At 45.8% G+C, this 15866-nt stretch overlaps 1 protein-coding gene across 1 annotated transcript in view; it reads left to right on the top strand.

Annotated features, from left to right (window-relative positions):
• WEE1 (WEE1 G2 checkpoint kinase) overlaps positions 1–15038 on the top strand; it is a 40995-nt gene extending 25957 nt beyond the window's left edge. Inside the window, 2 exon segments of the mRNA XM_012654181.1 lie at positions 10842–11126; positions 14860–15038. Of these exon segments, the coding sequence (XP_012509635.1) occupies positions 10842–11126; positions 14860–15038 (464 nt within the window).
• Positions 15039–15866: the final 828 nt, after the last annotated feature.

Here is a 15866-nt window from a genome sequence, read left to right as displayed (position 1 = left end):
GGTTTCTTTGCACCACACACCAAGAATTCTCGATTTTGCACATGACCAACTGAGTAGGTTAAATTAATGTTCTCCAAAACTATGTTCATCCTGAGCCCTCAGATCACTCTGTATCCCTCAGTCACAGTGGTACCCAAGAGGGGCTGTGTCAATAGTGACTATTTTTCCCTTAGCCAGTTTTGGAAACTCCGTTACCAGAGCTGGCATCTCCCTTTCCAGAAAACTCTCAGTCCATTTATAGAAGACCTGGTACCCGCTGCTGAGGGCCCACAGTTCAGGAGGCGATATGAGACCCAGAAACCTAGACACTTTCCTGGAGCGTCCTCAGAGGACATTCTGGGTCTCCTACCTATTTTCAGCTTTACACATGACCCAACCTCTCCTTACAGCAAGCCTCATATCTGCAGTAAAGCGAAATCCATATCTAAACATGCAGAGAAATACACTGTACCTGCTTACCTGGACAACTGCTCCACACTCTGTGACTCATGTCTACTGTCCATCCAAGGTGGGCAGATGGCCAGGCACAGCCTGGCCTAAAAATCATCTATGGGAGGACAATTCATAAATGAGCAACTCAAGACTTGAAGGGGAAAATGGGACTATAAGTGCTTTTACATTCACCAACTTGCTGAATAAAAGGAATTTTTTGGATATTTTAATACATCTTAAATTAGTAGCGATGGGTACTGTTCAAGTTGCCTTTTCTGTCCAGAGGACAGGCAGTATCTGTTGGTCTTAATATATATTCTATCATGTCCCACAGGGCATGCTGTTTTAGTGAAGAGGAAGGGGAATTCAGATTAGAGAATAGAAAGTTCCATTTTGTATACATGGAGTTTAAGGCCCCCAAGGCACATGCTAGTGGTCACATCCAATGGGCAAAGTCCAAGTTTTAGATTTGGACGTCATTGGCATTTTGGTGGTTATTGAAACCTTGAGTGTGAGTGAGATAATTCAAGAAGAATTTGTAAAATGAAAGGAGATGTACACCAAGACAGAACCCTGGGGGCAGCATTTATGGGGGAAGAAGGAGAAACAGCATCCCAGGAGATAGAAGAAAATGAGGGGTAACAGGCACCTCAGTAGCCCCACGAGAAGAGGATCTCAAGAGTGAAGAAGAGGTCAACATAGAGGAGAGGACTAAGAAGATAAACACTGAGGAATCCCTCTGGTTTAGCAACAGGGAAGTTTCCAGAGACACTGGAAAGAGCGGCTTCGGGGGTATAGTAGAGACAGAGTCCAGATGTCAGGGGCTGAAGACCCTGGCACCAGTCCACAGGGGAATGGCATTTCCCCTACACTGCCCAGCAGTCTGTGATGACAAGAAGATGGAAGGATGAAGGGACACAGGATGTAGTGAGATAAGGAAGGGACAGCTGCAAGAATAGGTGGCTATGTTTGGAGAATGGGCTTTTGTCAGAGAGTATAGTACTTCTAGGTGAAGACAGGGCTCAGAGTGTGACCAAGGGGATGAGTGGCCCAAGCAGTAAGAAGGGCAAAGGTCATTGGAGAGGAGGGTTCAGAGACTTTAAGATTAAGAGGTGTAATATGTTATCCACAGACACCAAATCAAACATATAACTTTAGATAGTGATAAAGTAGAAAATTCAAAGTGAGGAATTTTTTGTTTGTTTGCTTTAGATAGGTTGTACTGGGAAGGCCTCGCTGAGAAAGCTGCTTTGGCTTTTTCGTGTAAAGACCTGAATGAACTGAGGCATGGACCATGCATGAGTATGGAGGGGAAGATCGTTCCTGGCAGAGGGGACAAATCCAAAGGCCTTGAGGTGGGCATGTGCCTGCTGTGTTTGAGGAACAGCAAGGAAACTAGTTTGACTCAGAGGGGTGATGGAAGGGAGAGTAGGTCAGAGGGGTGATGGGGCAGCTCACCTAGGGCCTTGAGGGTATAGTGAGCACTTTAGCTTTTATATCTGACAGATGGGGAGATATGGGAAGGTTTTAAGTAGAGCACCCACAAGATCTGATTTACCTTTTAACAGAAACAGAGGAGTCAATGATGACTTCAAGTTTTGAGTTCTAAGCAGATGAAAATATTGACTTGCTATTAACTGTTAGAGAAATTACGTTGTGTATGTGTGTTTTGGGGAGGGCGAACGGAGAACAGGTGGTAAATTTTGGACATTTAAATCTGAGATGCCTAGTAGACATCTACGTGGAGCGGTCAAGTAGACAGATGGAAGTTTGAGTCTGGAGTCCACGGCTGAGGTTCGGGTTAGAGATTTACTTGAGGCTCATTAGAACAGTGATGGTGTTTAAAACCACAAAAGTGGATAAACCCACTCAAGACTTTTTGCTTTTACTTTGGTGACTGCTTTTCCAAACTGTGACAATAATTCATGTCTTTAGATTCTTTATTTAGAAAAATGACTGAGCATACAGAAATGAAGATGTAACATTTTATATGCAATTGACCAAGGGGTTGACCAAAATAAATAAATAATAAATAAATTTGTTTGGCAGATTCTGGCTTTGGGAAGAGGGTGGGGCAAAGCAATCTTTTTGCAATGTCACCTTCCACAAAGGCTATGTTTTTGTTAGTTTGGTTAAGATACAATATTACTAACAGATATTTGACTATCACATCAGCTTAATGGAGTCGTCATGGTCTTAATATGTATACAAAGTAAGTCAATTACAAAATTTCTTCAAAGTATTACCGTTGTGGGCTGGGTGTGGTGGCTCACACCTGTAATCCGAGCACTTTGAGAGGCCAAGTTGGGAGGATTGCTTGAAGCCAAGAGTTTAAGACCAGTCTGGGCAACATAGTAAGACCCCTGTCTCCGGAAAAAAAAAAAAAATAGCTGGGCGTGGTAGTGTGCACCTCAGGAAGCTGAGGCAGGAGAATCTCCTGGCTTGAGCCAGGAGTTCGAGGTTACAGTGAGCTATGATCAGACTACTGTACTCCAGCCTGGGTGGACAAACAAGACCTTGTCTCAAAAAAAAAATAAATAAAAAAATCAGCAAGCAAAACTGTACATACGGAATTTTTTTTAAAGCATTAAACAAAAGAACAAAAGTCTAACAAGGGCCATCATTTGAGTGGTGGGATCATGGGAGATTTTCATGCCTTTTTCCTTTTTAAACTTTATATTTTAAACAATAAGCCTTTATTTTGTAATCAGAAAAAATAAACTTTAAAAATATTTGAAGTTATTAACATATGTAGTCAATAGAAATTGGGCAAGTCACCTGGCTTACAAAGATTTATGCACTGATTATGCCTGTATTTCTGCCAAATTTCTGATAAATGGAGACCACTCCCTTCACTACAGGGGCACCTATGTGATCTAGGCTAGGCCAAATGGAGCTTTTCCTCGAACCTCGTAGATACTCCAATTGCTGTGCTAGCAAAGATGGGGAAGCCAATCTTCCCACTGCTTAGCAAAAGCCTGTTTGCAGAAGTGAGCTATTAGGAACAACTAACTATATACAGTAAGATAAGTGCTCTTTTATGGCAACCACAGGTCACTATGGGGACCAAATGATAAGCCATTAATCCATCAGATAGAGAGGTGGGTGTTGCTGTTCCCAGGAGAGGTGACACTTCATCCAGGGCTTGAAAGATGAGTAAGAGTTTGTCAAGTGGAAGGATTTCCCAAGTAGAGGGAGCACCATAGACAAGGCACAGAGGAGTGAAATCGCGCAGGGTACTAGGGTGGTAAGAGCACAGCGTGTGTGTTAAAGGAAAGGGAAGAAGCTGGTTTTGCATGGTGATACTGGAAGCCAGTTTCACTCTGCCAGGTTCTTGTTTTCCATTTCTGGGTTTCAATTCTGCAATAGATAAACTGCTGAGAAATAAGCGTTTCTGTTTATTCTCGTTCAGACAATAGTTGAAAGTAATGACGAAAAAGCAAATGAAAGAAAGAAATGTATATAAGAGGTCCTAGGCTCTGTCAGTTAAGGAATGAGTCACGACTGCCTTGGTAAGAAAGGAGAGAAGAGCTTCTATCACCATTGCAACTTTGGCCTCTTCCGAGCCCCGTCTTCTCTTGGCGAGGGCCTAGAGCAGCTGTTCTTGCTGCAACACCAGCTCTGCTGTCTACTCCTTCAGCAGGCCAGACCTAGGCACTGTCCCTCATGTCGCCTGTTCCATCCTCCTGCCCCCAGTGTTCCTGGCGCTGCCACCTCTGTGCCCAGGCCCCTGTGCCTGAGACTTGGGCATGGCCACCCCAGGCCCCTTCCCATCTCCTGGGCCCTGAATGCTGAGCAGCCCCAGCAGAGGCAGGGCTGGGGGCTGGTGGTAGAGAGCAGGTGTACTTTGGAGCTGAGCATCTCTTCCCCTCTGGCTGCTTCTCTTTCTTTCTTATTCCTTGGTGCCCAGAGAGGACCAGGAAGAATCTAGCTCCCTCCCCCACCTAAAGTAGCACACATATGTGCATATGTGCTGCTGTTGCTGATGTGAGCGTGGCTGGAGGGCTCGCCCAGCAGGCTGAGTTTGGAGTTTAATGTGAAAGCTGTAACTAGCAAAGGAGATTCTAACCAAAGTGGCCAGAGTGTGAATAAGAGCTAAAATCTTAGGGAGCAACAAGGGCCAGTGCAGAAAATCAAATTCAATTGCTAGCCAGAGGCAGAAGGCTTGGGTCCTGGCTTGGGCTGGGAGTGAGTGAGAAGTGGCTGGGACAGCAGCCCCCTGCTCTCCACTGGTTCACTTGTCAGTCAGGTGCTGTTGGTGTGTCATACTGGCTCACACATGAGCTCACACACACACTGGCTCACACACTGGGGGCCCAGCAAAGACCCTGGCTTTACCCAGGGAGAGACCCAGACCCCTGTGGGGAGTTTGCAACACAAATGCTCCTTCCCCTCACCTTTCTTCCTCTGCGCCAGGTCTTGGAAGGAAATCCTTCCACCACCACCAGGCTGAAACTGGAGCATGGCAGATTTACATTTCTATATATTTCCTTTTGCCAGGAGGCTTCAAATCTCTCCCTTGGGGCATAATAAAAAAGAGAGCAACTCAGAGATGATTTGACAAGAGAGAGGGAACGTGGAGGATAGAGTTTCCGTGGACACTTTTGTAGGCAGCTTGGGAATGCTTAGAGGGGCTGAGGCCTTAGAAGTCAGCAGAGGGAGGACAGACAAGGGGCCTGAGCAGGACTGACAGAACAGAGCAAGGAGAGAGGGCTCAGTGAACTTACCATGGGAAACATGCTAAAGCTATTTGACTGTGTTTGGGGGAAGGATTGAAAAACACTTAGCAATGATGTAGTAATCCCTAATTGGGGTGGATGCCCATATTCTAATATTCTAATTTTAATCCAAATTCTGATATTCTTATACTTCCTTCTACCCTGGAAATTGTCCATGTTACACAGGGTGGGTGCCCAATGGCCAGATCTATACTACGTGGCCCTGTCCCCATGGCATAGCTAGTTGGTCCAGTGGCAGACTTGAATCAAAAGGGTTCATCAGATTATCTTCTGATAATAGCCCAGCCAATAGGGCCGGGGTCTGCCCCCAAGCCAAACCAGCAGAGTCCCTCCTCAGAGCAGAGGGAGAAGAGACCAATCCTTCTGCTGGTGGCCGGTGGGATGTAAATGAGGCCAGGGAGCTAGTGGCACTCAGGCACACTGAGGAGTCCAGGCTACAGAGGGGAAAGCGGAAGGCAGCACACAGAGGGAACCAGAGAAGCAGACTCTGAATCCTTGGTTCTAGTTGTATCTGACCGAAGCCCACACTCAGGGTTTCCCTTCCACTCCTCTAGTTTAGTTACTACTTGAAACACTCAATTATCTTTCCAATAAGGTCAACTCCTGCTTTTCCTTCTTAAAGTAGTTGGTTGGTTTTGGTTTCTTTGCACCACACACCAAGAATTCTCGATTTTGCACATGACCAACTGAGTAGGTTAAATTAATGTTCTCCAAAACTATGTTCATCCTGAGCCCTCAGATCACTCTGTATCCCTCAGTCACAGTGGTACCCAAGAGGGGCTGTGTCAATAGTGACTATTTTTCCCTTAGCCAGTTTTGGAAACTCCGTTACCAGAGCTGGCATCTCCCTTTCCAGAAAACTCTCAGTCCATTTATAGAAGACCTGGTACCCGCTGCTGAGGGCCCACAGTTCAGGAGGCGATATGAGACCCAGAAACCTAGACACTTTCCTGGAGCGTCCTCAGAGGACATTCTGGGTCTCCTACCTATTTTCAGCTTTACACATGACCCAACCTCTCCTTACAGCAAGCCTCATATCTGCAGTAAAGCGAAATCCATATCTAAACATGCAGAGAAATACACTGTACCTGCTTACCTGGACAACTGCTCCACACTCTGTGACTCATGTCTACTGTCCATCCAAGGTGGGCAGATGGCCAGGCACAGCCTGGCCTAAAAATCATCTATGGGAGGACAATTCATAAATGAGCAACTCAAGACTTGAAGGGGAAAATAGGACTATAAGTGCTTTTACATTCACCAACTTGCTGAATAAAAGGAATTTTTTGGATATTTTAATACATCTTAAATTAGTAGCGATGGGTACTGTTCAAGTTGCCTTTTCTGTCCAGAGGACAGGCAGTATCTGTTGGTCTTAATATATATTCTATCATGTCCCACAGGGCATGCTGTTTTAGTGAAGAGGAAGGGGAATTCAGATTAGAGAATAGAAAGTTCCATTTTGTATACATGGAGTTTAAGGCCCCCAAGGCACATGCTAGTGGTCACATCCAATGGGCAAAGTCCAAGTTTTAGATTTGGACGTCATTGGCATTTTGGTGGTTATTGAAACCTTGAGTGTGAGTGAGATAATTCAAGAAGAATTTGTAAAATGAAAGGAGATGTACACCAAGACAGAACCCTGGGGGCAGCATTTATGGGGGAAGAAGGAGAAACAGCATCCCAGGAGATAGAAGAAAATGAGGGGTAACAGGCACCTCAGTAGCCCCACGAGAAGAGGATCTCAAGAGTGAAGAAGAGGTCAACATAGAGGAGAGGACTAAGAAGATAAACACTGAGGAATCCCTCTGGTTTAGCAACAGGGAAGTTTCCAGAGACACTGGAAAGAGCGGCTTCGGGGGTATAGTAGAGACAGAGTCCAGATGTCAGGGGCTGAAGACCCTGGCACCAGTCCACAGGGGAATGGCATTTCCCCTACACTGCCCAGCAGTCTGTGATGACAAGAAGATGGAAGGATGAAGGGACACAGGATGTAGTGAGATAAGGAAGGGACAGCTGCAAGAATAGGTGGCTATGTTTGGAGAATGGGCTTTTGTCAGAGAGTATAGTACTTCTAGGTGAAGACAGGGCTCAGAGTGTGACCAAGGGGATGAGTGGCCCAAGCAGTAAGAAGGGCAAAGGTCATTGGAGAGGAGGGTTCAGAGACTTTAAGATTAAGAGGTGTAATATGTTATCCACAGACACCAAATCAAACATATAACTTTAGATAGTGATAAAGTAGAAAATTCAAAGTGAGGAATTTTTTGTTTGTTTGCTTTAGATAGGTTGTACTGGGAAGGCCTCGCTGAGAAAGCTGCTTTGGCTTTTTCGTGTAAAGACCTGAATGAACTGAGGCATGGACCATGCATGAGTATGGAGGGGAAGATCGTTCCTGGCAGAGGGGACAAATCCAAAGGCCTTGAGGTGGGCATGTGCCTGCTGTGTTTGAGGAACAGCAAGGAAACTAGTTTGACCCAGAGGGGTGATGGAAGGGAGAGTAGGTCAGAGGGGTGATGGGGCAGCTCACCTAGGGCCTTGAGGGTATAGTGAGCACTTTAGCTTTTATATCTGACAGATGGGGAGATATGGGAAGGTTTTAAGTAGAGCACCCACAAGATCTGATTTACCTTTTAAAAGAAACAGAGGAGTCAATGATGACTTCAAGTTTTGAGTTCTAAGCAGATGAAAATATTGACTTGCTATTAACTGTTAGAGAAATTACGTTGTGTATGTGTGTTTTGGGGAGGGCGAACGGAGAACAGGTGGTAAATTTTGGACATTTAAATCTGAGATGCCTAGTAGACATCTACGTGGAGCGGTCAAGTAGACAGATGGAAGTTTGAGTCTGGAGTCCACGGCTGAGGTTCGGGTTAGAGATTTACTTGAGGCTCATTAGAACAGTGATGGTGTTTAAAACCACAAAAGTGGATAAACCCACTCAAGACTTTTTGCTTTTACTTTGGTGACTGCTTTTCCAAACTGTGACAATAATTCATGTCTTTAGATTCTTTATTTAGAAAAATGACTGAGCATACAGAAATGAAGATGTAACATTTTATATGCAATTGACCAAGGGGTTGACCAAAATAAATAAATAATAAATAAATTTGTTTGGCAGATTCTGGCTTTGGGAAGAGGGTGGGGCAAAGCAATCTTTTTGCAATGTCACCTTCCACAAAGGCTATGTTTTTGTTAGTTTGGTTAAGATACAATATTACTAACAGATATTTGACTATCACATCAGCTTAATGGAGTCGTCATGGTCTTAATATGTATACAAAGTAAGTCAATTACAAAATTTCTTCAAAGTATTACCGTTGTGGGCTGGGTGTGGTGGCTCACACCTATAATCCGAGCACTTTGAGAGGCCAAGTTGGGAGGATTGCTTGAAGCCAAGAGTTTAAGACCAGTCTGGGCAACATAGCAAGACCCCATCTTTAAAAAAAAAAAAAAATTAGCCAGGCACCTGCAGTCCTAGCTACTTGGGAGGCTGAGGTGGGAGGATCACTTGAGCCCAGGAGTTTGAGGTTACAGTAAGCTACAGTAAGCCACTGTATTCCAGCCTGGGTGACAGAGCAAGAACCTGTTTCTAAAAAAAAAAAAGGGTGGAGGAGGATGATTATTGTGTGCATGGTTAAAAGGCAATCAGCCAGCTGCAGTTGCACAGGTCTGTAATCCCCACTACTCAAGAGGCTGAGGTGGGAGGATTGCTTGAAACCAGGAGTTTGAGTCCAGCCTGGGCAACACAGTGAGAGCAATCAGTTGGTGCTCTACTAGTCATACGCTCTTGCCTCTGGGTCATTGTAGTTTCTGTTTCCTCTGCCCAGAACACTTCCCACAAGTGCAAAGGAGATTTGCTCCTTCATTTTGTTTATGTTGCTCTGTTCAGATGTCATCCCACCAGAGAGGCCACATTTAATTAGCCCATCCCATCACTCAACTGTTCTATTAATATTTTCCTTCCTAGCACTGCTAGCACCTTGCATCGTGTGTATTTGTTTGTTTATTGTCTGATTCCCTCCATTACAATGAGAGTTTATAAAGCAGTGTTTGATTTGGGGTAGGAACTCCTCAATAGCTATTTGTTGAATAAATGAAGATCACCATATAGCTATTCAAAAGAGTATGAAGCTATGGTGACTATTATTTTACCACGTGCTAATATTATACATTATAATTCTAAAACATTTAGTAGATGTAAGTTGCTATGTCAAGGTTGTTTTAAGTTTAAAATTTCTGATTATCAATGAACATTTCCCCATGTATTTGGGTACTAATTTTATTTCTCCCTTGTCAATTATAGCACGTATTTACCTCCTTTGTCTATTTAGCTATTGGTACCTTGACTGTTTTCATATAAAATATATAAACAAGCCTTTATATGTCTCAGGTAGTATTTGTTTGTTATTTGGTGCAGGCATTTTTCTCAAGTTGTTGTCTTTTTAAAATCCTTTCCAGTTTTTATATTTTTGAATGTTAGTCTTCCTTTGTTGTTCCTTCTGTTGTTTCAAATCTTTGAGAATGCTGAGATTTATTCATAAATATAACTGTTTTATCCCATCAAACACAATGTTTCTATGACTGTCCTTTAAAATATTTGTCATTTTAATCCACTTGGAATTTATTTTGATATACGATGTGCAATTTACAGTTTTTCCACCAAATTTTCATTCATTTCTCCGAGCATTCCTTACATGGCTAACCCTTCCCTTACTGCCGTGTTTGGGAATGTTACTTTACTCCGGGTCCCATCGGGGTTACAGGCATATGTCTGCTCAGTCTCATTCCTTTCCGTTGATCTCAGCTTCTATCTTTGGTTCTGGTCTTAGCCGCAGCCCAGCAGAGCCAAAGGAACATCTCGCCCCCTGCAGGCGGCCCGTGTCCTACAGACCTGGGAAGCCTGGGGCAGGGCTGCGGGGCGCTCGCTTCCTGGTCTCTGTCCTCCGGGCCCGGGTGGACGTGTTGCTCTGTCCATGCCGAGGACTCGGGACCCCTGGGACCAGCATCCGTCTGTCCTGGACCCCTGAGGCCTTTAGCTTCCCGGGCTCCACGTCTCTAGCAACCGGTGAAGCCCCGCCTTTACCCTGCCGTCGGGTGCACCCTGCCCCTTCCGGGCTCTCCTTTTCCGGTCTTTCCACCTCCTTGTCCCCAGGACGCCTTGCCCCTCCACGCTGCCCGCACAGGGCTGCCGCCGCGGCCCGCCGTTTTGGCCGTCAGCGCCGAATGCCACGCACCGAGTCTCTGCGTCCGGACCCGTCTTGGCGCTGACTTCGCAGCTCACTCCGAAGCTGCTCTCCGGGCCCGCCCGTTTCCCTCGACCTCCCCAGCTGTCCCCCTTCCCACTCCGCACACCACTGACGGTGCCTCTCCTAACAAGGGGCCCACTGTGGGAAGTGTTGAAACAGACCCCGCTCGTACATAAAAAGTAAAATCTTTTATTTATTCAGCAGATGTGCACATATGTGTTATGTGCCAGATACTGGTGTCTGATGAGTCGCGTACTGAGCCAGCTCGGGTCGCCTAGAGCCAGGTTAAAGGGCACCTCAGGGGATGGGGGGAGGAGGAGGGGGTGGGAAGGACGGTCGTGGAGACGTCAGGGAGGGGGAATGGGCTGGCTGGGCTCTGCGCGCCTCCCCTCACTGTCTCCCCATTCATTCATCCGTTGTCCAGGGGCCGCACAGCCGCGGCAGGTGCCGGTCCAGAGCCCGAGCCCCACCGCGCCCCGGCCGCCGCGGGGCACAGCGCGCGGCTCCTGCACAGGGCTGCACGCAGTGCGCTCCGCAGGTCCGGGCCATGAGCCGCGACGGCGCCGGGGCGCGCCCAGGAGAGGGAGCTCGCGGGCAGGGCATTCCGCGGATAGCCGCCGCGGGGGCCGGCCACCCACGCGGGGGCCCTCGGCTGCGGGATGCGACCGGAGTGCCTCGGTGACTGCGCCTAGCGCCTGGGAGCACGCTGGTAACTCTTGGCACACGCGCTGACAATCCACGTCTGGAAAACCCGGTCATAATTGGAGAATAAAACTTAAGTGCACGTGAGCCAACAAGTGGCTGAACATTTCCGTGAAAAAACTCCGAAAAGCTTGAGCCGGCTCCCGCGGGATCCTCCGACCTCGCAGTCCTGAGGCCGGCGCCCAGCAGTGCAGGACCCCTCTCGGTCACTTGGAAGACGGCTTTGCTGCCGGGCTAAGGGACCCATTTGAAAACGTGCTCCTTGGGCCTGCAGAAGCGTTTACCGCTCCTCTGGAGAACATGCATAACAACAGCAAGTCTCTGAATTGAGTATTTCTTTCAAATAATTTGTATTTATTTATCACGATTCTATCAACAGACTTGAAAAATAGCATACGTATTGTATGTAAGACGTTGTGTTTACTCAGGTCTATCAGGATTCTTAATCTGGGGTGTGGGGACAACTAGCAGTGGATAGGATTTAGGGGGTCCACGAAACTCCTGAAATTGTTTCAAATTTTTGGGCTTATGTTCAGTTTTCCTGGGATGAAGTTCTGTAGTTTTTGTGATTACCAAAGAGTTCTAAACCTTAGTTTGGTTAAGAAATGCTGGTCTCAAGTCAACACTCCTTGCATTTATGGGTTCAGAACTCTTTGCACTAACACTGAGGTCCCCTTGAGGGCCCAAAGTCCCCAAATCTGGGACTTAGTGGGAGAGTTTGGCTCCCCAGTGAAGGTCACTAGAGCCTGGACTTGACTTTCCCTTCTTACAGAAGGCCCCCCCAAAACTCCAGGGACACAGTTGGTTTCGTTTTAAAGCCAAGTTAGGTTCAAGTAGATTTACTTCTGCATTTCTCTGAGCTTAAATAGAAATAACTCTCTGGTGGGTTTTTTCCCCCACGTTAGTCATGCAAATGCTCTATGCCTCACTAACCACTCGGTTTCAGCCCGAGGGGCAGCCCTTCTCTGCACAGGACTGGCCCAGGACCCCTCTGTCACCCACACATGGGAGTCTCTGGGGAACTTAGGTGCTGACTTCACCAGCCTGGGATTTTCCTCAACCAATGTGCCTGGGGAGTTAAAATGTGTTCCTTTTATGGAAAAAGAGAATACAAGTTTTTTTTTTTTAATTGTGAAGAATAGAAGATTATAAAACTACCCATAATCCCACTAACAGGCCTAACATAATAATTAATTTTGCTTTTAATATCACAAAAATTAATATGTGTACACATTTTGCATTGCTGTGATCCTAGCAGTATAGTACGTAATAATATATTAAGAACTGTTCTATTTTACAATCTACTGTACTACTTTTCCATAACATACTATAAGCATTTTACTGTCTTTATAATTAGTGTTTTTAATGGCTGTATACTTTTCCACCCTACAGGCACACTTCATCATTTCCCTTTGTTGTGTGCTTGCATGGGTTCCAGGTTATTGGTGTGTGTGTGTGAGAAAGAGAGAGAGTGAGTGTGGGTACGGATGTATATGGTAGTGGTGTTGTCTCATAAACGTTATGTTCATGCTGAGATCTCTTTTCCCTGGCCAATTTCTGGTGTCATGATTAACTCTCCAGCTCTAGAGAAGCCATGCTTCATCCATTTATTCATTCATTCATTCATCCAGCAAATGTTTAACAAATGTCTAGTATGTGCCAGGAATTGGTCCAAGCACTGAGGATACAGAATTGAACAAGACAAAGTCTCTGCTACCATGGAGCTTACATTCTAGTTAGGGGAGACAGACAACAAATAAATATGTATTATGTATACATATATGTCAGGTAATGATAAGTGCAACAGAGAAAAATGAAGTAAGATAAGAGAGATTGGAGGTACTTTTTTTTTGTAGAGTAGAGCCTGGATTTGAGTCTCCCTCCATACAGAAGGTCCCTCCCCGCCCAAAAAAAACCTCCAAGGCCATAGTTGGCTTCATCTTAAAGTAAAGTAAGGTTCAAGTAGGTTTGTTTGATAAGTAGAACTTTTTGATAAGGTGACATTTGAGCAGAGACATGAAAGAAGTGAAGGCACAACCCTTTTGCAAATCTGGGGACAGGGCTTTCTAGGCAAAGGAAATGTAAGTGCAAAGGCCCTGAGGCAGGAGTGTCTTGGCATATTGAGGCCAGTGTTACAGGAGTTGGGTGAGCCAGGAGGAGTGAAAGGGGATGTGAGTAGAGAAGCGAATTATAAGTGGTGGGCCCACGTTCTGTGGGGCCTACCAGCTTTCATGTTTGGTTGTTGCCAGAGTTCAGAGGTTGTTACAGTAATCCAGGCAAGAGATGAGTGCTGCTTTGGAGCAGGGTGCAGTGGTGTGAGTGGTAAGGACAGCCTGGGGATGGATTCAACTGGATTTGTTGATGGTTTGAATGTGAAGTTTGAAAGGAAGGAGTCAAACATGACTCAAAGGTTTGGGAAGAATGGAATTGCTGTTGAATTTTCTTGTTTGTTTGTTTGTTGGTGTTTTGTGGAGGAAGACAGGGGATTAGGAATTGAGTTCTGGACATGTTAAATTTGAGATGCCTATTAGAAAGCTAAGTGAATAAATCAAGTAGGCAGTTGGATGTAAGAACTTGAAGTTTAGGAGAGAAGTCAGAGCTGATTTTGGAGACATCAATGAGGATATATTTAAAGCATGAGACGCTGTGAGACCCAGCCCCAACTTCTCTCCCCAGTCATTTATCTGGCTGTCTATTTCACATCTCCATTTGGATACCTAAAAGACAATTCCAGCTCAACATGCCCCAAACTGAACACCTGATCTTAACTCCCCTAAACTATTCCACCACAGCCTCCCCCATCTCCGTTGATGAGAGCACCATTCTTCCATTGCTCAGACAAAAACCAGGGAGTCAGACTTTACTTTTTCCTCTCACCTCCCACATTTAATCTGTCAGGAAATCGTGTTGGCTCTGCCTTCAAAATATATCCAGAATCTAATCCAAACACTTGTCACCAACTTCACTGCTACCATCCTCATCAGAGCCTCCATTAGTTACTTCTTGCCTGGGTTACTGCCTCCTAACGACTTCTGCTTCTTCAGCTGCCTGTCCCCACCCCCTACCAGTCTATTCTCAACACAGGAGCCAGAGGGATTCTTTTAAAATGTGTCAGATCAGGTCCTTCTTCAGCTCAAAACCCTCCGGTAGCTGGCTTCACTCAGACTAAAAGACAAAGTCCTGCTAACGACCTACAGGATCTGACCCACAGCCTCCACCTGTGACCCCATCTCTTATTGTTCTCGTGCCATCACTCACTTTGCTCCAGCAACGCGGGTCTCCTTGTCATTCCTCCAACATGCCAGACATACTCCTGCCTTAGTCCCCTCTGCTTAGAGTGCTCTTCTCTCAGTCACCTCCCTGTCTCACTCCCTTACCTTCCTAAGATTTTGCTGAGACTCTTTTGGGCTGGGTGAAGGGTACAGGTAAAAAGGTTACAAGGGCCTGGACCAAGGCAGGAAATGAACGCATATTTAAAAAGTGGTACGTTCTATAGTGACAGTCTTAAAAAACTGGAAGTTAGGGAAACCGTGTAGTCATTTGTTTGTGCATTCATTCATTCACTCAATCATCAGATGCTTTCTCTGCACCCACAACATAGAAGATACTGGGAGTATCGATGCTGTATCCAGACAGCCTTCCTGAGTTAAAAGGTGAGATATCCAAGTGAATGAAAGAGGTGGTATATTCTTTGAGCAGGGCATTTGTCTCCGTCTCACAGCGCCACCCACATGTTGTAGGAGCAGCCAGACATCTCAGAGGTGGGAAGAGTGAAGTGGATCAGCGGCTGCTCTTCCGGCACATACTGCTCTTTCGCTGCTCGGGAGCTCTGGGCCTGCCTTGGGTCAAGAAGGGCACAAATGCTGGATCAGAGCACCGAAGCTTCCCGAACAACAGCGTAGGGCAGCTGTGCAGCTGACACCCTGCTCAGCTTTCCCTTCCCGTCCTCATCCCCTGTAACTGTCTGAGCCAGTCAAGTCCTAGGGCAGGACGTGTCGGCCTGTGGAAGGGAAGCCAGGAAGACCTACCAATTAGACCAATTAGAGATTCAACGGGTTAATCAGTAGGTTTTCAAACATGCAAGTCCCCCAAAGGACTGAGATGGATGGGTACCAGCATTAGCAGAGCCCCAGAAAGGGTTAATAATTATAAGAAATAATTATTAAATATGAAAAGTTAAGTTTTAGTAGAAATATCTTTGTTAATGAGGTGGATGGGAATGTGTAGGTTTTTTTTTTTTTTTTTGGAGACAGACTCTAGTTCTGTCACTCTGGCTGGAGTGCAGTGGTGTCATCACAGCTCACTGTAACCTCAAACTCCTGGGCTCAAGCGATCCTCCTGCCTCAGCCTGCGGAGCAGCTGGGACTACAGGCACTCGCCACCGTGCCCGGCTAATTTTTCTATTTTTAGTAGAGATGGGGTTTTGCTCTTGGTCAGGCTGGTCTCAAACTCTTGACCTGAAGCAATCCTCCTACCTTGGCCTCCCAGAGTGCTAGGATTACAGGCATGAGCCATTGCTTCTGGCCAGGACCATGTTTTTATTAGTCCACGTACTGGTGGTTAAATATTACCTTTTTCACATAAATAAAAAGATGAGATTGGACGGAGTTTTGTTGTTGCAGATTTTCTCAATTATTTGAACCCCTTCTGAGTTACATGCCCCAAATCACAAAGCAGTCTGTTATCAAAAATTAGCTATAGGCTAAGCATAGTGGCCCCGTCTCTACAAAAAAAAGAAAAATTAGCC

The sequence above is a fragment of the Propithecus coquereli genome, unplaced genomic scaffold, assembly GCF_000956105.1.
Source record: "Propithecus coquereli isolate 6110/MARCELLA unplaced genomic scaffold, Pcoq_1.0 Scaffold44, whole genome shotgun sequence".
NCBI classification, from domain to species: Eukaryota; Metazoa; Chordata; class Mammalia; order Primates; family Indriidae; genus Propithecus; species Propithecus coquereli.
This window is presented reverse-complemented; position numbering and strand designations above follow the sequence as displayed.